General features: G+C 41.1%; 1 protein-coding gene across 1 annotated transcript; it reads left to right on the plus strand.

Annotated features, from left to right (window-relative positions):
• The first annotated feature begins 207 nt into the window (after positions 1–207).
• LOC121821809 (immunoglobulin omega chain-like) lies at positions 208–23627 on the plus strand. The gene is made up of 3 exons (XM_076549331.1): positions 208–296; positions 416–763; positions 23254–23627. Exons 1-3 carry the CDS (start codon positions 251–253, stop codon positions 23625–23627), a joined length of 768 nt encoding a protein of 255 aa, XP_076405446.1. The 5' UTR covers positions 208–250.
• Positions 23628–25065: the final 1438 nt, after the last annotated feature.

Here is a 25065-nt window from a genome sequence, read left to right on the forward strand (position 1 = left end):
TCTGAAAGAGTTCTTTGCACATGGGCATGTCTGTGTTACTACCTGTTTTATATTCCATGGGAAAAAGTAAATTACTTCACCTGGATTGCCAGTTTCAAGAATTCATACTGCGAATCAACCACTATGAGGTGTTAATGAGAACTCATTTGCATGACTAGCCCCTCTTCTACTGTGAGGTCCCTGGAGATGAGATACTGAGACAGCCGAGACAGAAGACCCTGGTCGAAGAAGAAGCTGTGCTGTGTCTACCATGGCTTGGACTCCTCTCGTCTTCATGATTCTATCTTTCTCTACAGGTAGGAACAGGCCTAAGAGTAGTGGGGAGGACTCCTAAACTCAGTGAGTCCATTCTGGTTCAGATCCCCAAGAATTTGCACCTCAGCTCTGCTGTTCACTGTGGTGTCCTCTTTTGCAGGTTCCTTTTCTCAGTCTATGGTGACTCAACCACCCTCCATCTCTGAGGTTCCTGGATCAACAGCCAGACTCACCTGCACCCTGAGGAGTGGCATCAGTGTTGCTGGTAAATACATTTTCTGGCACAAGCAGATGCAGGGGAGCTCACCTCAGTTTGTCCTGCGCTACTACTCAGACTCAGACAAGAAGCTGGGGCTTGGAGTCAATGATAGAGTCTCTGGATCTAAAGATAACTCCCAAAATGCTGCATATTTGCACATCTCTGAGCTACAAGCAGATGATGAAGCTGACTATTACTGTGCCATCTGGGAAAGTAATGTGTATCACAGTGATACAGGCAGATGGGGAAGTAGGCATAAACTGTAGCTTGTGATAGAAAATGTCAGTTCTGTTATTTTTGTTACCTTATAATATTTACACACTATTAATGTAAAAGGTAATGAAGAAGTCCACTCAGAAAATGTATTCCATGTTTTTACCAAATAATAGAGAACAAAGTGTCAAACTACCAAAGAAAATCATCAGATGCACACCATAGTTGACAACAAATGCTGGTGAAGATGAAGGGGAAGAACTAGTCATCCAGTTTTCACAAGGTTGTAAAGTTGTGGAGCCACTCGGGAATCAGTGTGGAAATTTCTCAAAAAGGTCAAATTAGATATGTTATATGATTGAGCTATATCACCCCTTGTTATTTTCTGAGAAGACTTGATGTCTCACCACAGATATACTTGAACATTACCATTCAATTCACAATAATTAATAAATGGAAGCAGCCTAGCTATCACTCAACTGGTTAGCTGATCATGAAAATGTGGTATAAAAGTATAGAACTCTTTTTGGCTGTAAAGAAAAATGAAGTCTGCAAACAAATCAGTGGAACTGGATACAATTATACTTAGTGATGTCATCCAAGTCCAGATAGACAAATGCCTTATGATTCTTCTTACTTGTAGATCCTAGATCCCAGTCTTCTTGGTTTGAATGTTTAACCTTGAGTAATGATAGAAGCCAGGAAAGTAGAAACGGGGTGTTGTGGGAGGAGATGTAGTTTTAGAGAGGGAAATAGCAAGACATGGGTGCTATAAATGGAAAAATAAAAGTAGGGGGCCTTGTCCTGCAAAATGACGGGTCTACTCTATAGACATAGGGAAGGAGAGGAATGTATTATATAGTGAGAGAAAAGGAAGAGGGAGAATATTGCATAAGAGAGGGCTAGGGGGAAAAATAACAGTAAGAATGTTTGAGAATCTACAGCAATACACATTGTTTTATATTCTTACTTTAAAATACATAGAGATATTTATGTTGTTTTATTGAGGTTACTCCACATAGTGAGATAAGGCACCTCTGGACCTATAGATTAACTAAAACCACACAGTGGCAAGTATGAAAAACGTTGCCTTGAGCTGTTTTTGAATGTGTTCCAAGAGACCTTCAAAACAATAGGAGCTAATGCCATTGCATTTCTTGCCTGCTAGATCATCAGAGTGAGATGCTATTTGTTACCCTGTGTTCAACAAAGTGGCATTGATCTGGAAGCTGCCTCCCTGAAGGATAGCCCTCACAAATTTAGTTCAAGTCTTTCTTGAACTTAAGTTATTAGAATAGTTTTAATTCTCGTGAGCCTGAAGATGATGAGTGACAGTTATAGCTTAATAGGTTTTGAAGAGACCAATGTTGGAAGGCTAGGTCTACTTCAGTGGGTCACAACCCCCTTGTTGTCCACCTAGGATCATCAGAAAACACAGGTAGTTACATTATAATTTAAAAAAAAATTCAAAATTACAGTCATGAAATATCAATGAAAATAATTTTATGCTTAGGGCTCACCATAACCTGAGGAACTGTATTAAAGGGTCATAGCATTAGGAAGGTTGATAACCACTGGCCTACATAAACCTATGATGATCATTCGGGTTTTACAGTGCATGCTGCCTTCAGGATTTGTTGTGCATTGGTTGGTTAAAATGGGATAAAGAAGAGTTTGGAATGCTTTGCTTTTGAACCCACAAACCTGCCTAACAGTGACACACCTCATCCAATAAGGCATCACCCCCAATCCTCTCCAAATATTCCACCAACTGAGGACCAAGTGATCAAACATAGAAACTACAGGGACCTTCTCTCTGTGTTGTCTTAAAAAAATAAATACATCAATCAGTATTTCTTGAAAGGATACTATGTGATAGACGTTGAAAACAAGGAAAATACAAACAATCACTCTTAAGTCAATGTATGAAATAGTCATATGCATGAAGTAAAGTGTGGTTCACAGTACAGACAGGCATGCCACTCTAATTAGGATAATGAGAATTTGCTATAGATGGGTAATCTTGAGAGTTAAGTTAAATCTACAGGCACATGATTGAGTTGAGGGAATTTCTTTTTATTTTTTTATTTTCTAAAATTGAAAATATACTTTTTTCATACAGTATATTCTGATTTAATTTCTTCCTCCCCCACCTCCTCTTAAGTTTTCCCCATCCACACAAATCCATGCTCTTTCTTTTTTTCTCTCATCACAATATGAATAAATGTAATAAAATAAAATAAGATAAAAATAAAATATAACAGGACAAAACAAACAAATAAACAAACAGATGTTTCTGGATCCTAATGGCTTCCGATGTTACTGGACACTAAAGGTTCCCTAGGGCGATAGGATGAGAAGGTGAGGATCAACAATACAGACACAGGGAGTCAGTTGAAGGCAAATAGCAAACTCACTTATTGAATAACAGAAAAGGCCTTATATACCCTCCTCCCAGCACCCAAGCTGTGTTTCAATCTGATGGCATTGTGTGATCATCCCTCATTGGCTGGGCACAATCAGGAACTCTGACAATGAAAAGGAACCCTAACAGTGCCTGTTGCTAGGCCCTCAGTCAGACTCCAGGTTGGCTCATAAGGAAGTACCTTATGCACATGCCTTGGCAACTGGTTTGACCCAATATCCTCCACCCTTGGGCTTGGGGAAAAATCCAAATAAAAAGCACAAGAAACACAGACACTGAGACACACAGAGAAAATTCATTAAAAAAAGTCAGAAACATAGGCAAATGATCTGCAAGGCGAAAAATAAAAAAAAACTTTAAATAAAGCATTGTGAGACAATACAACCTCCAAAAATATCACTTCATTTTCTGTTTCCCATCTACTGCTTTGCAGGGGGCTGGTCTTAATTATGGTCTGTATACCCAGTGATAATACGTTCGAGAAAACTATTTTTTCCTTTGTGAACAGTATTAAAAAACTCATAACTTCTGGATTAGGAATGGTCACTGTGTCTGCTTTCCTTCTTATCATTGGGTAACAACTGCCTTAAACATGTGCAGGCCCTCTGCATGCTGCCACAGTCACTATGAGTTCATATGTGCATCAGTCCTATTGTGTTTTCTTGGTGACCTCCATCCCCATAGGCTCTTACACCCTTTCTTCCTCCTCTGAGTCCTGAGGGGAGAGGTTTCTTGGAGACCTCCCACTTTGTACTGGGTGTTCCAATTTCTCAGACACTCTTCACATTGTCCAGTTGTGGGTCCTTGTACTTGTTCCCCTCTTCTGTAGGAGTAAGTGTCTTTGATGATGTTTGAGAAAGACAGAGGTCTGTATGTATAGCAGAATGGATAAAGGAGAAATTTTATTGCTTTCAGCTTTGGTTTTTCCCTGAATCCCATGGCCTATCCTGACTCAGCTTCTTGGCCACCCAGGCAGTATCTGGGATGGGTTCCATCTCATGGATTGTGCCTTAATTTTAATCAGACCATGATTGCTTACCCCCACAGATTTTTGCCACAATTGAACCAGTCTAGGTTTTAGACAGTTCACCATTGTAGATCTAAGTGTTTGCAGATCTTTTGGGTTGGTGTTGACCTTTCTCCTCTGCTAGTGTGCAGAGTACCTTCAAGTACCAGAAATAGCAGTCAGAAGGAGTGAAGGCTCTAGGTAGACACAAGCTCTAATTCTCCATGTTCAATGAGTTTTGTAGATGTTGTTTTCAGCAATAGGCCTTAACATTAGTTTGTGGAGAGCTATCAATACCTTGGCAATAGCCTAGGCTTACTGGGGGTCCCAATGGGACCTTTCTGGTCAACAACTTGAATAGATGTAACCAATTCCAGGCACTGAATGTTTCATATGGTGGGTAGAGATATCTAGTTAGGGCTTTGTCTCCCCCGTTATTTGGATATTCATGTACACACACACACACACACACACACACACACACACACACACACACTTATATCTGACATGTGTGCATGTGTGTGTGTTTGTGTATTTTAGATAACTTTCTACTGTATTGTTGCCATGTGACCCTTCAGATGACCTTTCCTTTTAGATATTAATCCATTTATTCCCTCTGTTGCCCACCTCTTCATTCCCTATATACATTTGATCCTCCATGTGTTCCCCCATGCAATCCATCCATAACTATCTATTGTATTTCCCCTTCTAAAGGAGATCCTTCCCTTCACCCAGTCCCTTATCTAACCTCTGTGGTTAAATAAGGGATGTGTAGCCATCTCATCAAAGACCTACATGTTAACATTTACATATACCTGACACATAGCATATTTATGATTTGGAGTCTAGATTACCTCAATCAGGATGATTTTTCAGGTTATATCTATTTTATGATTTGGGGGGGTGTTTTATTGTTTTTTAGATGAGTAATTTCCAATTGTCTAAATGTACGACATTTTCCTTATGCATTCATCTATCCATGAATATGTAATTTGTTTCTAATTTCTGACTATTATGAATAGAACAGCAATAAAAAGATGGTTGAGCAAATATGTCTGTAGTAGCATTAAGCATCATTTGGATATATGCTTAAGAGTATCATTGCTGTATCTTGAGGTAAATCTATTAGCAGCATCTCAAGGAACTACCACACTGCTTTCCTTAGTGACTGTACAAGGAACAAAGTATTTGTGGTATTTTGTACTCCATTGAGCAATGGATAAGTGTTCATTTCTCCTTAGTCCACACTTCCACTAGCATGAGCTATCTTTTTGTTTTCTTTGTTTTGTTTTTTGATTGATATCGGTGACTGTCTCAGGTAACCCACCAGACATATATACTCCAGGTTAAACATATAAAAAATAGGCTTTGAAGCTAGCATCCACCTATGAAAGAAAATACATGGCATTTATCCTTTCTAGCCCAAATGACCCTACTCAACGTAACTTTTTTTTTTCCAATTCCATGCATTTGCTTGCAAAGGTCATGTCATGATTTAAGTTTTTTCTTATAACTGAGTAACATTTCATCATTACATGTATGGCCTTTTCATTAACTAAGTGTCAGTTACCAGACAACTAAGTTAATATTTTTTTAAAGCATCCTCAGGTTTATTTTGGTGCACAGTTCAAGGTTACAGTCTAAGTGGGAAAGTCACAAAGGCAGGAGTTTGAGGCAATTGTCACATCACATCCACAATTGAGAAGTGGAGAACAATGAACTCAAGCTAACTTAGTGCAGAATCTCTTGGTCATCTTGTCACTCCCAATGTGGATTTAGGGACCATACCCCATCAGTTCTATATGAACTTGACCTATATTCTTATAACTTTAGTGTGAAGCTCAGGGTCCTGGAGATTTATTCCAATGCTTCAGGGCTTCTATTTCTTTTTCTTTTTTTCATTTTTCTTTATTAAGAAATTTTGTACTCACTTCACATATCACCCATAGATACCCCCTCCTCCCTCCTCCCACCCTCCAGCCCTCTCTCCCAAGTCACCCCTCATCCCAAAATTCCCCAAATCAAGATCTCCCATGGGGAGTCAGCAGAACCCAGCACACTGAGCCTAGGCAGGTCCAAGCCCCTTTCTAGTGCACCAAGGCTGTGCAAGGCATCACACCACAGGCACCAGATTCTCAGAAGCCTGCCCATGCACCAGGGACAGATTCCTATCCCCTTGCCTGGGAGCCCCCCCAACCAGTTCAAGCCAAACAACTATCTTACATATCCAGAGGGCCTAGTCCAGTCCCATGGGAGCTCCACAGCCACCAGTCCACAGTTCATGGGCTTCCACTACTGTGGCTGGTCATCTCTGCACATCCTCCCATCATGATCTCCTTGTCCCTCACCTGCAGAACCCCTCCTCTCTCTCATCAATTGGATTCCTAGAGCTCAGCCTGGTGCCTGGCCATGGATCTGTGCATCTGCCTCCATCAGTCACTGGAAAAAGGTTCTATGATGACAGCTAGGTTATATGCTAGATCGATCACCATGGTAGACCAGTCCAGGCACCCTCTGGATCACTGCCAGCAGACAAAGGTGGGGTCATCCTTGTGGATTCCTGAGAAACTCCCCACCACCCTGCCTCTTCCTATTCCCATGATGTCCTCATCTATCATGGTATCTTCCTCCCTGCTCTCCCACTCTGTCCTTGTTCCCAGCTAAGTTAATTTTGTGTTCTACCCATTGCAATTAGGTGACAATGAGCATGGATGAGCAAGTATCTTTGTAATAAGACATAAAGTCCTTTGAGTATATCCAGGGATGGTATAGCCAGGATACATGGTAGTTGGTTTTTTTTTTTTTTGTACCTTCAAGGACTGATCTCTACAGTACCTGTATGTCCTTGCACTCCCAATAAAAGCATATAGACCACCTCCATAGCAGCATTTGCTGTTATTTATATTCCAGGTGATTGACATTCTAACTAGAGTGAAATGAAATCTTAAGTTTGTTTTAATATGTATCTCTCTGATGGCTAAGTATGTTGAACATTTTTTAATAAAGTATTTACCAACAATTTGTATTTCTTCTTTTAAGAACTTTCTATTCATCTAATAGCCCATTTTTTATTGGCTTGTTTGTCTTCTTGGTGTTTAATTTTCTCTTTTCAAATATTCTAGACACTATTCTTCTGACATGTATATCAGGCAAAGTTTTTCTCTCATTCTGTGATGGGTCTGGCTGTGCACTAACTTCATAGCATCATGGAAACAATTGATTGGAAGGGATTGTTTTATTCTAATGTACTTATGGCCTCCCCATGTTTAAGTAATTAGCTCATGTGGCTTATTCTCGGACCTATTATATATTAAGTCAGGACCAATATTACAAATGTCAAAAAATTGTAGACATGCTAAGGATTTACCTCAACATAACACAAACAAAACAAACCATATTAAGTCAAGATCATGTTAAATGGGGGCGGGGAATAAGGCATTTCCACTAATAACAAAAAAGACAAGGGTATCCACACCCCCACTTCTATTCAGTTTAGTGCTTAAGGTCTCAGTTAAAGAGAAGCAAAGGTAATGCGAGGGCTAGAATGGGAAAAGAAATAAAGGTACCCCATCATCATTGCAGATGATGATTCTTTATATAAGGGACCCTGAAACTCCACTGAACCTTTTAGAGTTGAAAATTTCAGCAAAGTGGAATGATTAAAAATAAACACAAAATCAAATAACCTTTCTATACGTCAATGACAAACATACAGTAATTTTAAAATATTAGAAATATAATCCCCATCACAGTAGACACAGAATCTCTCTCTCTCTCTCTCTCTCTCTCTCTCTCTCTCTCTCTCTCTCTCTCTCTCACACACACACACACACACACACACACACACACATCACTGGAATAGACTTAGCTGAGGAAATGTATGAGTACAGGGAGCACCTGCCATCATTTTCTTGACTGCAAGTTATAATTGATTCCACTTATTAGTCACTAGATGAGAATGTGATGAATATCCTTGACTATGTGCTGAAACCGTCTTTGGTGAAAGAACCACTCTTGAATTGTTCCACTGAGTTGGGGTTCTTTAAGGGTAGATAAAATTCCCAATCTAAAAATTTAGGAATAATTTCTTTTCTTTTCTTTCTTTTGCTTTTCTTTCTCTTTCTTTTTCAAGGCAGGGTTTCTCTGTGTAGCTTTTGCACCTATCCTGGAACTCACAGAGATCTGCCTGCCTCTGCCTCCCAAGTGCTGGAATTAAAGGCATGCACCACCACTGCACAGATGAATAATTTCTTAAAATGAGAAAAATACCTATAAACCAAAAGATTTAAAAAAGGGAAGGTGATGATTACAAGTCAGCTTGGGAAATAAATGTACAGCTGCCTGATAAAATAAATAAACAGTGGTTCAATGAATGAAACCCCCCAACTCTGAGAATAAAGAAGTAACCAGAGGGTACTATGACTTTTTTCAGAAGTCTCAGAACTCAAGTTTTCAAATTCACTGGACCCTGTACAGTTGCTCATTAGCCCATTACAGTGTTACAGCAGCTGCTTCCTCCCAGGGGCAAACCTACAGCACAGAGCACAGGGCCTCCCTGGATAGGCCCCTACAGACTAACTTCTCTGAGAGCTGAGGACCAGGTGGTGGAAAGCTGTTAACAGCTCATGTTTACATAATCCACAGCAGAAAGAGCTCATAGGGAATAGCAGTGTTGTGCTGAGAAGCTAGAGATAAAAGACAGCATGTCAAAATCACGGAACTTAGAAATTATTCTATGGATATTTCAATAGATTAAGAGATCAGGTGAGCTGCAAAATGAACATAGACATTGTGGGCCTTGTGCTGTGGGATGGTCTGTATGTCAAATTACTCTGATTTGTCCATAAATAAAACACTGATTGGCCAGTGGCCAGGCAGGAAGCATAGGTGGGACTAACAGAGAGAAGAAAGGAGGGAACAGGAAGACAGAGGGAGACACTGCCAGCTGCCGCCATGACAAGAAGCATGTGAAGACGCTGGTAAGTCAGGAGCCACATGGCAAGGTATAGATTTATGGAAATGGATTAATTAAAGATATAAGAACAGTTAGCAAGAAGCCTGCCATGGCCATACAGTTTGTAAGCAATATAAGTCTCTGTGTTTACTTGGTTGGGTCTGAGTGGCTATGGGACTGGAAGATGATAGAGATTTGTCCTGGCTGTGGGCAAGGCAGAAAAATCTAACTACAGCCTTGTTACCTGCAGGAGGCACTATGGGACAGTTTGTTTACAGTAAACTAAGAACCATTTACTCAAAAAACCTTGGCATAGAGTGTATGCCTTTTGCTTGCTGATTAGGAATCAGTAGCTGTATCTTCTTAAGCCAGAAGCAGATCTTCACCTTGCTCAGCAGGCACCTCCTCCTGTGGGGTCCCCAGTGAATAAATAACTCTCCATCCTCCCAAATGTATGTGAGCTGAGCATCAGCACCAAGGCTGAGACAGGAGCAGAGGCCATCATGGTTGTAAACACTTTGGCAGGAAAGATTCTATGTCTGGCAGGAGGAAAGGATACAATGAGACCTGAGGCAGGGCTGCCCATGGTTAGGCTCAGGAGTTGTGTCCCTCATGAGGGGACTCTGTCCTTCCTCCTGCTCTTCCCTCAGGTCACAGGTAGGAATGTGCATCAGCAGGTCTCAATTCCCACTCAGCCTTGTCCATCTTGTCCAGCAATCCATGGGAGCGTCTACTCTGGTCTCTGCCACATGCATTCTCATACTATTTGCAGGGTCCCTCTGCTAAGCTGTGCTGACTCAGCTGCCCTCACAGTATATCCTCTGGAGCATCTGCCATACTCTCCTGCAGCCAGAGCAGTGGCTGTAGTGTGGGAGCTCTGCTTCTCTGCTTCCTGGAGAATCAAAGACCCAACTGAAATCTCCTGCAGGACCACACTGACCTAAATTTATCTTGGGGCATTTGGACAACAGTGACTTGTTTGTGTCCAAAGATTTCTCAGATATTATAAGGGTACTTGGTCACTACTACAGTGCAGCCTGTGGATGAAGTTATCACTATTCTCAAACTCATCTTAATGGAACACATATTCATTAAAATGTTTCAGTTAATTAAAAGAGAGGGGAAAACATGGGTTCATATGTAGTGGGTAGCTGTTCCAGCTCTGACCTGGAATTACTACCCCTAGTGAGGCTTCTGGCAACTGCCATGCCTGCCTATGACCTTCCCCTGGGGCGGGTCCAAGATGAGAGCCCTGATGATCCCTGGTCCAGATGTGCTGGCTCTCTTGGTTCCTGGTGATCCTGGATGCTGGATGGTAGACCAAGCAGAATTATCCAGAGAACACTTCTGTACTGCACTCCACCTCTCACAGATCCTGTAATCCAACTCCTTTACTGGCTATAAATTACCCCCAAATAAACCTCCTTTTGAACTCTGTGGAGTTGCCTTAATAAATCACCACAACATTCATGTGCCCTATATCTTTTGAGTGTCCTTCACTGGCATACTTCCTAGGTGGTATTAACTTATGAAAATGTCCATGACCAAGAAAAAAGTAATAAAATGATTGTTCTATAACAAAATATACACTAGAGAGTCCCAAGAAGGTATGGGGAGACAGTCTGGGGACACATGTCATTTTGTCTGAAGTCATTAACATGAGTATCTACTATGGCCAGCATTGTTAACATGACCAGCAGAAGCCAGACATGATGAGTCACCAAGCAGAGGACTCACTGTATTCCTTCCAGCCCCAAGGTTACATGAGATGTCCACTTTCCTTTGTTGTCAAGCTCAGCACTGTCTCTAACTCTGTCACCACTACCACATCTGTGTGCATGTTTTGCTCTGAATGTTCTGTCACAAGCCAGGCCCCTCCCTGAGACCTCAGCAAGCAGTCACTACCCTCCCCACCTCCTCGCCTCCCAGGTGTAGCCCCTTTCACAGAAACTACTGGATCCACTCAGACACCTGGTAATAGAATTATTCCTTTATCAGTGGGTGGTTAGAGGTACTACTTTCCTATCTTGTGAATGCTGGATGTTGGATGGGGTTGGCACCTATCTGTGTCCACATCAAGACAAATCTGACTCTCAAATCACTGAGTTCTGGAAGCTCTACTATCCCCATGTTTCTCCACACCCAGTCATCTCCTGTTGATACACCCAGTAGCCATTTTCCTTCTAGATTTAACTCTGAATTTCTACTCCACATCTGATTTTCATTGATCTGTGAGAATGTTAGCTCTGGTTCATGGGTAGAGCACCTTAATCTGTTACCCTGTTGGACAGTCACTTCTTGCCAGCCTTGGGATGCACATCCTGATTCCAAATATTGATACTGTCTTAGAAATAATTTATATATTGTGTGGAGCCCAAAACGAGGCAAACAATCTTTCAGTAAATAGTATTGGATAGGGGAGTGGAAGGGGAAGTTTGGGATAAATATAATCAAGATACACTGTACAAATGTATGAAATTGTTAAAGAATAAACAATTATCAAAAGTAGAAAAAATAATGATTATAAATGTTTGTTTAAAAAGGTGAAGTGCGCATTCCGGGGAAGACCTGCCCAACTTGGCCCCAGGTTCTGGCCAGTGGGCAGGATCCTCTCCACCACCACCAGAAAGGCTCCCCTTCTCCAAGACCCCCATCTCCATGCCCTGGCCCCACACCCATCTGCCCAAGACCCCAGCCCCTTCTTGAGACTTAGAGACCAGCCCCCAGCTCTCATCCTGCCCTGGACCTACCATCTAGAAAAGAGGAGTGCCTGGGATCAGCCTAGATCCTATTCCTGGGCACCAGCCATTCTGGGGAAGACCTGTCCAACTTGGCCCCAGGTTCTGTCCAGTGGGCAGGATCCTCTCCACCCCCACCAGAAAGGCTCCCCTTTTCCAAGATCCCCAGCAGACCCTGCAATCTCCATGCTCTGCCCCCATGCCCATCTGAACAAGACCTCAGCAACTTCCTGAGACTTAGAGACTGGCCCCCAGGTCCCATCCTGCTCCAGACCTCCCATCTGGACAAAAGCACCCATCCTACCCTGGAGATAGCCTCTGGACAAGAGAGAGAGGCTTCCTGAATCTGTCAGCTCTATCTGGCCCAAGTGTGCTCATAAGACCAAGAATGAATCCATAAGAAGATGGGCAGACATCAAGGCAGAAGTACATACAACAAAATGAAGAGCAATTCACCATCACGAGAACCTAAGCCTCCTCCAACAGTAGACCTGAACATCAAAAAATGGAAGAAGCAGAAGAAACCAGCCTTATGAATAACATCAGGAAGGGAGTAAAAGCTTATATAGAAGGAATCAAATAAAATTGAGGAAAAGGCAAAGAAAAAATGGGAAGAACACTATAAAAAACTAGAGGAAAGGACAAATAAAGCAGAAGAAAATAATAAAGCCCTGAAAGAAAATCATAAAAAAGCAATGAAACAGATGAAGGAAACAGTACAAGACCTGACAAGGGAAATAAAAAAATGAAGAAGACACAAACAGAGGGAATGCTGGAAATAGAAAATCTGAGTAAACAAATGGGAATTCAGATGCAAGTATAACCAACAGAATGCAAGAGATGGAAGAGAAGATCTCTGGCGTTGAAGATACGGTAGAGGAAATAGATCCATCAGTCAAAGAAAACACTACAGCTGCTTCTGGACCAGAGGTGAGTATCTGGGCCCAGCCCGGACCCCATCCCTGAGCACCAGCCACTCCGGGGAAGACCTGCCCAACTTGACCCCAGGTTCTGGCCACTGGGCAGGTCCCCTTCTAGCCCCACTGGGAAGGATCCCCTTCTCCAAGCCTCCGGCAGCCCCTGCAACCTCCACGCCCTGCCCCCACACCCATCTGCCCGAGACCCCAGCCACTTCCTGAGACTTAGAGACAGGTCCCCAGCTCCCATCCTGCCCCCGACTTCCCTTTTGGACCAGAGGTGAGTATCCGGGCCTAGCCCGGACCCCATCCCTGGGCACCAGCCACTCCGGGGAAGACCTGCCCAACTTCACCCCAGGTTCTGGCCACTGGGCAGGTCCCCTTCTAGATCCACCGGAAAGGATCCCCTTCTCCAAGCCCCCCAGCAGCCCCTGCAATCTCCATACCCTGCCCCCACGCCCATCTGCCCGAGACCCCAGCCATTTCCTGGGACTTAGAGACAGGCCCCCAGCTCCCATCCTGCCCTGGACTTCCCTTCTGGACCAGAGAGGGCTCCCATCCTGCCCTGGACTTCCCTTCTGGACAAGAGCTCCCATCATAACCTGGACTTTTCTTCTGGACAAGAGCACCCATCCTACCCAGGACTTCCTGTCTGGACAAAAGCTCCCATCCTGTCCCAGACTTCCCGTCTAGATAAGAGCTTCCATCCTGCCCCAGAGTTCCCCTTTGTACAAGAAAGCTCCCATCTGGACAAGAGAGAGAGACTTCCTGAATCTGTTAGCTCTGTCTGAACCAACTGTGCTGATAAGACCAAGAATGAACCAGAAGGAGTTGGGCAGACATCAAGGCAGGAGTACATCCAACAAAATGAAGAGCAATACAGCATCACCAGAACCTAGCCCGCCTCCAAAATCCAGACCTGAACATCAAAAATTGGAAGAAGCAGAAGAAAATAGCCTTATGAAGAACATCATGAAGAAGGTAAGAGGCTTGTGTAGAAGAAAAGACAAAAAAAATGGGAAGAACACTATAAACAACTAGAGGAAAGGGCAAACAAATTAGAAGAAAACAATAAAGTACTGGCAGAAAACAATAAAGGACTGAAAGAAAATCATGAAAAAGCATTGAAACAAATAAAGGAAACAGTCCAACACCTGAAAAGGGAAATAGAAAAAATGAAGACACAAACAGAGGGAATGCTGGAAATAGAAAATCTGAGTAAAAGATCGGGAAATTCAGATGCAAGTATAACCAACAGAATGCAAGAGATGGGAGAGAGGATCTCTGGCATTGAAGATACAGTAGAAGAAATAGTTTCATCAGTCAAAGAAAACACTAAAGCAAACAAAGTCATGGACCAAAATGTCCAAGAAATTTGAGACACCATGAAAAGACCAAACCTACAAATAAGAGGGATAGAGGAAAGAGAATACCAACTCAAAGGCACAGAAAATACATTCAACAAGATCATAGAAGAAAACTTTCCCAACTTAAAGAAGGAAATGCCTATGAAGATACAAGAAGCCTAAAGAACACCAAACAGACTAGACCCCCCAAAAAGTACCTTCACCACATAATAATTAAACAATGAAACATGCAGAATAAAGAACGAATATTAAGAGCAGCAAAGAAAAAAGGCCAAGTGACCTATAAAGGCAAACCCATCAGAATAACACCCAATTTCTCAATGGAGACTTTGAAAGCCAGAAGGACCTGGACAGATGTAATGTAGACACTAAGAGACTATGGATGTCAGCCCAGACTAATATACCCAGCAAAACTTTCAATCATCATAGATGGAGTGAACAAGACAAAGCCAGATTCAAACAATACTTATCCACAAACCTAGCTCTACAGAAAGCACTAGAAGGAAAATTCCAATGGAAGGAAGTCAGGTACACCCTCGAAAACACAGGCAATAGATAATGCCACAGCAGTAAATCCCAAAGAAGAGAAGTACACACACGCTACCACCAAAAATAACAGGGATGAACATTCAGTGGTCATTAATATCCATTAATATCAACAGACTTAATTCACCTATAAAAAGACATAGGCTTACAGAATGGATACGAAAGCAGGACCCATCTTTTTACTGCATAGAAGAAACACATCTCAAATTCAAAGACAGACACTAACTAAGAATAAAAGGCTGGGAAAAGAATTTCCAATCAAATGGTCTTAAGAAACAAGAGGGTGTAGCCATTCTGATATCCAACAAAATAGACTTCAAACTAAAATCAATCAAAAAAGATCAAGAAGGGCATTACATACTCATCACAGGAAAGATCCACCAAGATAAAGTTTCAATTCTGAACATTTATGCCCCAAACACAAGGACACCCACATATGTAAAAGAAACATTACTAAAGCTTAAACTACATATAAAACCCACACATTAATAGTGGGAGATCTCAACACCCCACTTTTACCACTGGACAGATCTCCCAAATCAAAACTTAACAGAGAAATAAAGGACTTAACTGATTTTGTGACGCAAATGGACCTAATAGATATCTACAGAACATTCCATCCTAACAAAAAAGAATATACCTTTTTCTCAGCACCCCATGGAACTTTCTCTAAGATCGACCACAAACTTGGACACAAAGCAAATCTCAACACATACCAAACAATTGGAATAACCTCCTGTGTTCTATCAGAACACCATGGTTTAAAGTTAGATTGCAACAACAGCAAAAACTACAGAAAACCTACAATCTCATGGAAACTGAATAATGCTCAACTGAATCATCAATGGGTTAAGGAAGAAATAAAGAAAGAAATTAAAGACTTCCTAGAGATCAATGAAAATGAAGACACCACATACCCAAACTTATGGGACACTATGAAAACAGTGCTAAGAGGGAAATTCATAGCACTAAATGCCCACATAAAGAAATTGGAGAAATCTCACACTAGTGACTTAACAGCACACCTTAAAGCTCTAGAACAAGAAGAAGCAAAGTCTCCCAGGAAGAATAGATGCCAGAAAATTATCAAAGTGAGAGGTGAAATTAATAACATAGAAACTAAGAGAACAATACAAAAAATTAATGAAACAAAGAGTTGGTTCTTTGAGAAAATCAACAAGATAGACAAGCCCTTATCCAAACTAAACAAAAGACACACAGAGAGAATCCAAATCAACAAAATCAGAAGTGAAAAGGGGGATATAACAACAGACAAGGAGGAAATCCAGAGAATCATCAGGTCATACTTCAAAAACCTTTACTCCACAAAACTGGAAAATCTAAAACAAATGCATAATTTTCTGGATAGGTACCACATAGCTGAGTTATATTAAGACCAGATACACTATTTAAATAGTCCAATAACCCCTAAGGTAATAGAATCAGTCATTAAAATTCTCCCAACGAAAAGAACCCAGGACCAGATGGGTTCAGCGCAGAATTCTACAAGATTTTCAAAAAAGAGTTAATTCCAATACTATTCAAATTGTTCTACACAATAGAAAAAGAAGAAACATTACCAAACTCCATCTATGAGGCTACAATTACCCTGATTTCTAAACCAAACAAGGATACAACAAAGAAAGAGAACTACAGACTGATCTCTCTCATGAACATTGATGCAAAAATACTTAATAAAATACTGACAAACAGACTCCAAGAACATATCAGAACAATTATCCACCATGATCAAGTAGGCTTCATCCCAGGAATGCAAGGGTGGTTGAACATATGAAAGTCTGTCAATGTAATATACCATATAAACAAACTCAAAGAAAAAAAACCATAGGATCATCTCACTAAATGCAGAAAAGGCATTTGACAAAATCCAACACCCCTTCATGACGAAGGTTTTGGAGTGATCAGGAATACAGGGAACATACCTAAACATAATAAAGGCAATGTACAGTAAGCCAACAGCCAACATCATATTAAATGGAGAGAAGATCAAAGTGATTCCACTAAAATGAGGAATGAGGCAAGGCTGTCTGCTCTCCCCATACTTATTCAATATAGTACTTGAAATTCTAGCCAGAGCAATAAGACAGCATAAGGAGATTAAGGGGAAACAAATTGGAAAGGAAGAGTTGAGGCTTTCCCTGTTTGCAGATGACAGAATAGTATACTTGAGTGACCCTAAAGATTCAACCAAGGAACTGATACAGCTTATAAGCACCTTCAGCAACATAGCAGGATACAAGATCAACTAAAAAAAATCAGTAGCCCTCCTATATACAATTGACAAAGAGACTGAGAAGGAAATCAGAGATACATCACCCTTTATAATAGCCACAAATGATATAAAATACCTTGGGATAACAATAACCAAGCAATGAAGGACCTATATGACAAGAATTTTAAGTCCCTGAAAAAAGAAATTGAAGATGTCAGAAAATAGAAAGATCTCCCATGCTCATGGATAGGCAGGATTAACTTAGTAAAAATGGCAATCTTACCAAAAGCAATCTACAGATTCAATGCAATCCCCATCAAAATACCAACACAATTCTTCACAGACCTGGAAAGAATAATACTCAACTTCATATGGAAAACAAAAAACCCAGGATAGCCAAAAGAATTCTGTACAATAAAAAAAAACTCTGGAGGCATCATGATCTCTGACCTCAAGCTCTACTATAGAGCTACAGTAATAAAAACAGCTTGGCACTAGCATAAAAACTGACATGTGGACCAATGGAATCGAATTGAAAACCCTGAAAATAATCTGCACACCTTTGAACATATAATTTTTGACAAAGAAGCCAAGAGTGTACGATGGAAAAAAGAAAGCATCTTCAACAAATGGTGCTGGCATAACTGGATATCAACATGTAGAAGGCTGCAAATAGATCCAGATCTCAACATAAATCCAGCTACTCTGAACCTGCTAGAAGAGAAAGTAGGAAGTAGTCTTGAATGCATTGGCATAGGAGATCACTTCCTAAATATAACACCAGTAGCACAGACACTGGGAGAAACATCAATCGATGGGACCTCTTGAAACTGAGAAGCTTTTGTAGAACAAAGGATATGGTCAACAAGGCAAATCGACAACCTACAAAATGGGAAAAGATCTTCACCAACCCCACATCTGAGTACTAATATCCAGAATATATAAGGAACTCAAGAAATTAGACATCAAAAGGACCAACAGTCCAATTGAGAAATGGGCTTTAGAACTAAACAGAGAATTCTCAACAGAGGAATCCCAAATGGCTGAAAGACATTTAAGGAATTGCTCAACATCCCTAATTATCATGGAAATGGAAATCAAAATGACTCTGAGATATCATCTTACACCTGTCAGAAGGGCTAAGATCAAAAACACTGAAAAGAGCTTATGCTGCAGAGGATGTGGAGCTAGGGGAACTCTCCTCCACTGCTGGTGGGAATGCAAGCTTGTACAACCACTTTGAAAATCAATATGGTGCTTTCTTAGAAAACTGGGAATCAGTCTCCCCCAAGATACAGCTATACCACTCCTGGGCATATACCCAAGGAATGCTCAATCATACCACAAGGGCACTTGCTCACCTATGTTTATATCAGCATTGTTTGTAATAGCCAGAACCTGGAAACAACCTAGATGCCCTTTAAAGGAAAAATGGATGAATAAAATATGGTACATATATACACAATGGAATACTACTTAGCAGAAAAAAACAATGACATCATGAGGTTTGCATGCAAATGGATGGATCTAGAAAAATTATCCTGAATGAGGTAACCCAGACTCAGAAAGACAAACATGGTATGTACTCACTCATAGAAGGATACTAGATTTAAAACAAAGATGACTAGGCTGCTACTCACAACTTCAGGGAGGCTACTTAGAAAACAGAACCCCAAGAATGACACAGGGATCATCCAATGACAGAGAAATGAATGAGATCTACATGAACAACCTGGATGTGACTGGGAATAAGGAAGGGCAAGTGTCAAGGGACAGAGAGCTTAGGGGAGCGGGAGATCTCAGCTGGATCAAGAACAGAGAGGGAGAACAAGGAATAAAAGACAATGATAAATGAAGACCACATGAGAATAGGAAGAAGCAAAATGCTAGAGAGGTCCACAGAAATCCACAAATATACCCCCACAATAGACTACTGGCAATGGTTGAGAGACAACTGGAACTGACCTACTCTGGTGATGGGATGGCCAAACACCCTAATTGTCGTGTTAGAAACCCCATTCAACGACTGAGGCATCTGGAAGCAGAGCTCCACGGCCAGGCCCCAGATGGAGCTCCATGAGTTCAATTGGTGAGAAAGAGGAGGGTTTGTATGAGCGAGAATTGTTGAGACCAAGGTTGGAAAAAGCACAGGGACAAATAGCCAAACGAAAGGAAACACATGAACTATGAAACAATAGCTGAAGAGCCCCCAACTGGATCAGGCCCTCTGGATAAATAAGTCAGCTGATTAAGCTGATCTGCTTGGGAGGCCTCCAGACAGTGGGACCGAGTCCTGTCCTCAGTGCATGAACTGGCTGTTTGGAATCTGGGGCATATACGGGAAAACTTGGCTCATCCTTGGAGGAGGGGACTGGACCTGCTTGGACTGAATCTACCAGGTTGAACTCAATCCTCAGGGGAGTCTTTGCCCTAGAGGAGATGGGAATGGGGAGGTGTGGGGGGGGAGAGGGTGAGCGGGAGTGGGGAGAACAAGGGAATCCATGGCTGATATGTATAATTAAATTTAATAAATAAATAAATATATAAAAATAAAAAAGTGAAGTGCAAATATGAATTTAACAAGAAGTTGTTGATTTTCAACACTACATACACTCCTTTTTACAAATAAATATTTATGCTTCAAAAAAGGCAAAAAAAAAAAAGAATAAAATTTTAGATTGAATAGCAAAAAAAAGATTTGCATCATTATTCTGTCTTGGTAACCATATTTCAAACAATAATTTTTTTGGAGACAGGGTTTCTCTGTGTAGGTTTGGAACCTGTCCTGGAACTTGCTCTATACACCAGGCTGGCCTCGAACTCACAGTGATCCTCCTGCCTCTGCTTCCCCAGTGCTGGGTTAAAGGTGTGGGCCGCCACCGGCCAAATTCAAACAATAATATTTATGAAGAGTTTCTTTTTTTTTAAAGTACACATTCAAACATTTTATTAACTTAATGTATTTCTTTTTTTTTAAAGTACACATTCAAACATTTTATTAACTTAATGTATTTCTTTTTTTTATTTTACAACACCATTCAGTTCAACATAATAGCCACAGATTCCCCTGTTCTCCCCCTCTTGCCCCCCCTCCCCCCAGCCCACCCCCCCTATTCCCACCTCCTCCAGATCAAGGTCTCCCGCAAGGACCAGGATCGACCTGGCAGACTCAGTCCAGGCAGGTCCAGTCCCCCCACTCCCAGACCGAGCCAAGCGTCCCTGCATAAGTCCCAGGATTCAAACAGCCAACTCATGCAACGAGGCCAGGACCCAGCACCACCACCCAGCTGCCTCCCAAACAGATCAAGCCAAATGACTGTCTCACCCATTCAGGGGGCCTGATCCAGTTGGGGGCCCCTCAGCCTTTGGTTCATAGATCCTGTGCTTCCATTCATTTGGTTATTTGTCCCTGTGCTTTATCCAACCTTGACTTCAACAATTCTTGCTCATATAAACCCTCTTCTTTCTCACTAATTAGACTCCCAGTGCTCCACCAGGGGCCCAGCCGTGGATGTCTGCATCCAGATTCCTCAGTCCTTGGATGGGGTTTCTGGCACAACTATCAGGGTGTCTGGCCATCCCATCACCAGAGTAGATCAGTCACAGCTGTGTCTCAGCCATTGCCAGCAGTCTTTTGCGGGGGTATCTTTGTGGATCTCCATGGGCCTCCCTAGCTCTCTGCTTCCTCCCCTTCTCATGTGGTCTTCATTTACCATGGTCTCCTATTCCTTGTTCTCCCTCTCTTTTCTTGATCCAGCTAGGATCTCCCATTCTCTTTCCCTCGACCGTCGCCCTTCATTGTTCCCACTCATGACCAGGCTGTTCATGTAGATCTCATCCATTTCTCCGTGTCTTTTTTTGGCGTCCCGTTTTCCAGGTAGCCTCACTGGTGATGTGAGTAGCAGTCCAGTCATCCTTGTTCCACATCTAGCATCTTCCTATGAGTGAGTACATACCATATTTGTCTTTCTGAGTCTGGGTTACCTCACTCAGGATGATTTTTTCTAGATCGATCCATTTGCCTGCAAACCGTATGATGTCATTGTTTTTCTCTGCTGAGTAGTATTCCATTGTGTATATGTGCCACAATTTATTTATCCATTCTTCAGTTGAAGGGCATCTAGGTTGTTTCCAGGTTTTGGCTATTACAAACAATGCTGATATGAACATAACTGAGCAAGTGCTCTTGTGGTATGATTGAGCATTTTTTGGGTATATGCCCAGGAGTGGTATAGCTGGATCTTGGGGGAAATTGATTCCCAATTTTCTAAGAAAGCGCCATATTGATTTCCAAAGTGGTTGTACAAGCTTGCATTCCCACCAGCAGTGGAGGAGAGTTCCCCTAGCTCCACATCCTCTGCAGCATAAGCTCTTTTCAGTGTTTTTGATCTTAGCCCTTCTGACAGGTGTAAGATGATATCTCAGAGTCATTTTGATTTCCATTTCCATGATAATTAGGGATGTTGAGCAATTCCTTAAATGTCTTTCAGCCATTTGGGATTCCTCTGTTGAGAATTCTCTGTTTAGTTCTAAAGCCCATTTCTCAATTGGACTGTTGGTCCTTTTGATGTCTAATTTCTTGAGTTCCTTATATATTCTGGATATCAGTCCTCTGTCACATGTGGGGTTGGTGAAGATCTTTTCCCATTCTGTAGACTGTCGCTTTGCCTTGTTGACTGTATCCTTTGCTCTACAAAAGCTTCTCAGTTACAAGAGGTCCCATTGATTGATTGTTTGTCTCAGTGTCTGCCCTACTGGTGTTGTATTTAGGAAGTGATCTCCTATGCCAATGCATTCAAGACTACTTCCTACTTTCTCTTCTAGCAGGTTCAGAGTAGCTGGATTTATGTTGAGGTCTTTGATCCACTTGGACTTAATTTTTGTGCACTGTGACAGATATGGATCTATTTGTAGCCTTCTACACGTTGATATTGTGAAGAGTTTCTAATATAAACTTGTTATTAATATCATTTTAAGAATTACATCATTGTAATATATTTAAAACAAGTTTATTGAAGTGGAATTTTTATAAAATATATGCCTATGTTAGGTACAAAGTTTGGCATGTGTGTATACACACATAATTTATATAAACACTTGTTTTTTAATATACTAACACATATAGTATATACATGCATATGTATATATATATATATATTTATCATTAACAAATGAAAATTTAGATTCTCTTTTTTACCCTATATTTTTGCCTGTATATTCATCTCATGAATCATGGATCTAGTTATCTGCTTTGCTGCTTGAAACTGCATCCCATCTTATCAGAAACAGGCACATAAATTCTGAAATAACAGTCTTCAAATACCTGATAAGATGATTAAAAACATAGTTATATGTTGGTGAGAACATGCACTTGATCCTTCCTAGTTTCTGTGCAGGGCATCTTTATGTAGATAAGTTACAGTTTCTTTGTTACTTTACACACATTTGAGTTTTCTGAACCATGAATAATTCTGCCTTGCATTAATATTTCCATGTGTTAATGAATTAGCACACTTGAGCAGAATGATAAGCCATATGAGAAAGTGATGCTAACTGTGAAACTGACTGCTTTTGAAATACTTCCTACCTCCAGTGTTGCTCAGAGATCGATTTCAATTAAAGTCCTGCCCCCTTCCACTCTTGTAATTCCATTCACAAATTCTTACACGTGCTTGTGTAATGAGGCATCATGGTGAGTTGATATTGCAGATTTAGACTCATTATACTATACACAATCATCTCGCATGAGGTGAAAAGTGTGATGAAGAAACTATTGAAGTTCAAGTCATGTTCCCATCCTTACTTTGCTAACTGAGCTCTTCAAATTACTTTGCCTCTTTCTCCTTATTCCCTCCTTTACACTGTCCTGCATCTTCCAGTGATTCTCACTGTTAGTAGGGTAAGACTTGGTGGAGCATGGCTTGCACTGCTGATGTCCCTCTAGGACACTAGACAGAAGACACTTTTGTCTCTGGAAAAGCAAAGGCAGCTGAACAGTAATGCAATGATCTTGACCTTTATTTGATCAATAACTTGTGTCAGCTCAACAACCTTCATCTGACAGTATAAAATTGTCATGAAAGAGGATCCCATTTGCATTAATACAAAACTGTCCCCCTTGTTAGGAGTTATATATAGTAGGCACTCTGACACAGTCTTGTGCTGAGCAATCTTGAAAAGAACAGACCTGAACTGAGAGTCATAGCCTGGACTTCTGTTTGGATCATACTTCTGGCTCACTGCACAGGTCAGAGAGTCTTTCAGGGCCAGGGTGGGTATGCAATGGTGCACATCTTGTCTCTGATTGCTACTGACCATTGGTTTTCTCACCTGTTTGCAGGAGCCATTTCACAGACTGTTGTGACTCAGGAATCTTCACTCACCACATCTCCTGGAGGGACAGTCAAACTCACCTGTGGCTCAAGTACTGGGGCTGTTACTACAAGTAACTATGCCAACTGGGTCCAAGAAAAATCTTACCAGGTACACACTGGTCTGATAGGTGGCACCAACTACAGAGGCCCAGGTGTTCCTGCCCATTTCACAGGCTCTGTGCTTGGGGACAAGGCTGCCCTCACCATCACAGGGGCACAGCCTGAGGATGAGGCTGTGTATTATTGTGCTCTGTTGTACAGTAGCCAGTTCCACACTGACACTACACCCTGGTATAGTCTTATAATTCCTGTCCTCTTACATGTGGCTAAATATCCCTAGGCTCAGAGTACATGTTCTGTTACTAGAGAGAAAGTCATAAAAGCTATTGTCTAAAGCTACAAAATATTTTATTTCAACATATTTTATGATAATAATGTGATGACAAGTTTTAGTTGACAACATAGAATCTCCTAAGAAGAGAGTCTCAATGTGGAGAATGTTTACTTTTCCATGACCCGAGGAATTGTCTTAATTATTTGATGTGGAAAGACCACTTTGAGTGTCACCATTCTTTAGACCAACTGTCCTGAATTCTATAAGATGGAAGTTGAGCTGGGAACAAGCCGGCAAATGATTGCATAATATGTATTCATTTTTATTAGCTGCTGATGATGTGTGTGAGTTGACAAGATTGTATAGCTCTTTTTTTTCTGTGAGTTCCCTGTAATAATGGACTCTAATCTGGGAATGCACTGTGAAGTTGGACCTCAGCTAATGAGGACAACCCAGTTTCTCCTTGAGTAAGGGATAAAAGGTGGAGGTTGTTCAGCCCTTGCTGTGAACATCCACCCTTCAGATCAGAAGTTTCATTGTTAAGATGCTTTAGTGGGAGTGGTGGTCTCTTTCTTTGTGTCCTCAAGACTCTTTCTAACAGCCTGTTGCTGTTTCTATGAGTCTGAGTATATACCTGATTATATATATATATAGTGTGTGTGTGTGTATGCACACATTTGAGTGGTGGTCTAAGGACTGATGAGAGACTGAATATTATATTCAACGTAGACATACCTGTTTCTCAAGGTAACAGAGACATGAAAAGCAGTGCATGATACTCAATTTATTGGGCCTTGCTCCTTCTACACATCTGAAAGAGCTTGTGTCTACAATGATGCCTTAGGAAGCAGCTTCTCACAATATCTTTTAGTTTACATTCAATGATTCTAAGTGGTCATAAAATATAAATAAAACAGAAAAATGCAATCAACTAGCCATTACTACATCCAAACGCTTCCCACTGAACTTTTTGTTTAAATAGAATCTTTTGGAGTAGGCATTGTTCTCTTAAGTATAGGAATATCATTCTGTGCTTGGTGTTGGTGCATTTACTGACAGAAAATAACTGTGAAATTGGAAGTCTGCTTCAACTCACATGTTTCCACATTTTTATATCTCATTTGGTTAATATATTACTAACCTCCAAGCAGTTTCTAAGTCCAGCTTCATTTCCTAAATCAATGTCTATGACACATCTTGTTCCCTGTACCATCACTTCCTTTCCCAACATAGGTTCGATGGGTCAGTGATGCATTTCCAAGACCTATCCCATTTCAGATTTTCCCTAGTTCTCTGCTTTGACTTATGTCAGTTACATGCAAGTGCATTCTTCGAGGTCCCTTATGTGCAAGTTCAGACCATAAAATCTTTTAGAGCTGAATGTCTAATATTAGAGGACACAAAAGAGAGAGCTGTGGTTAAATGACTATTAAAAAACCTGACA

The sequence above is a fragment of the Peromyscus maniculatus genome, chromosome 12, assembly GCF_049852395.1.
Source record: "Peromyscus maniculatus bairdii isolate BWxNUB_F1_BW_parent chromosome 12, HU_Pman_BW_mat_3.1, whole genome shotgun sequence".
NCBI lineage: Eukaryota > Metazoa > Chordata > Mammalia > Rodentia > Cricetidae > Peromyscus > Peromyscus maniculatus.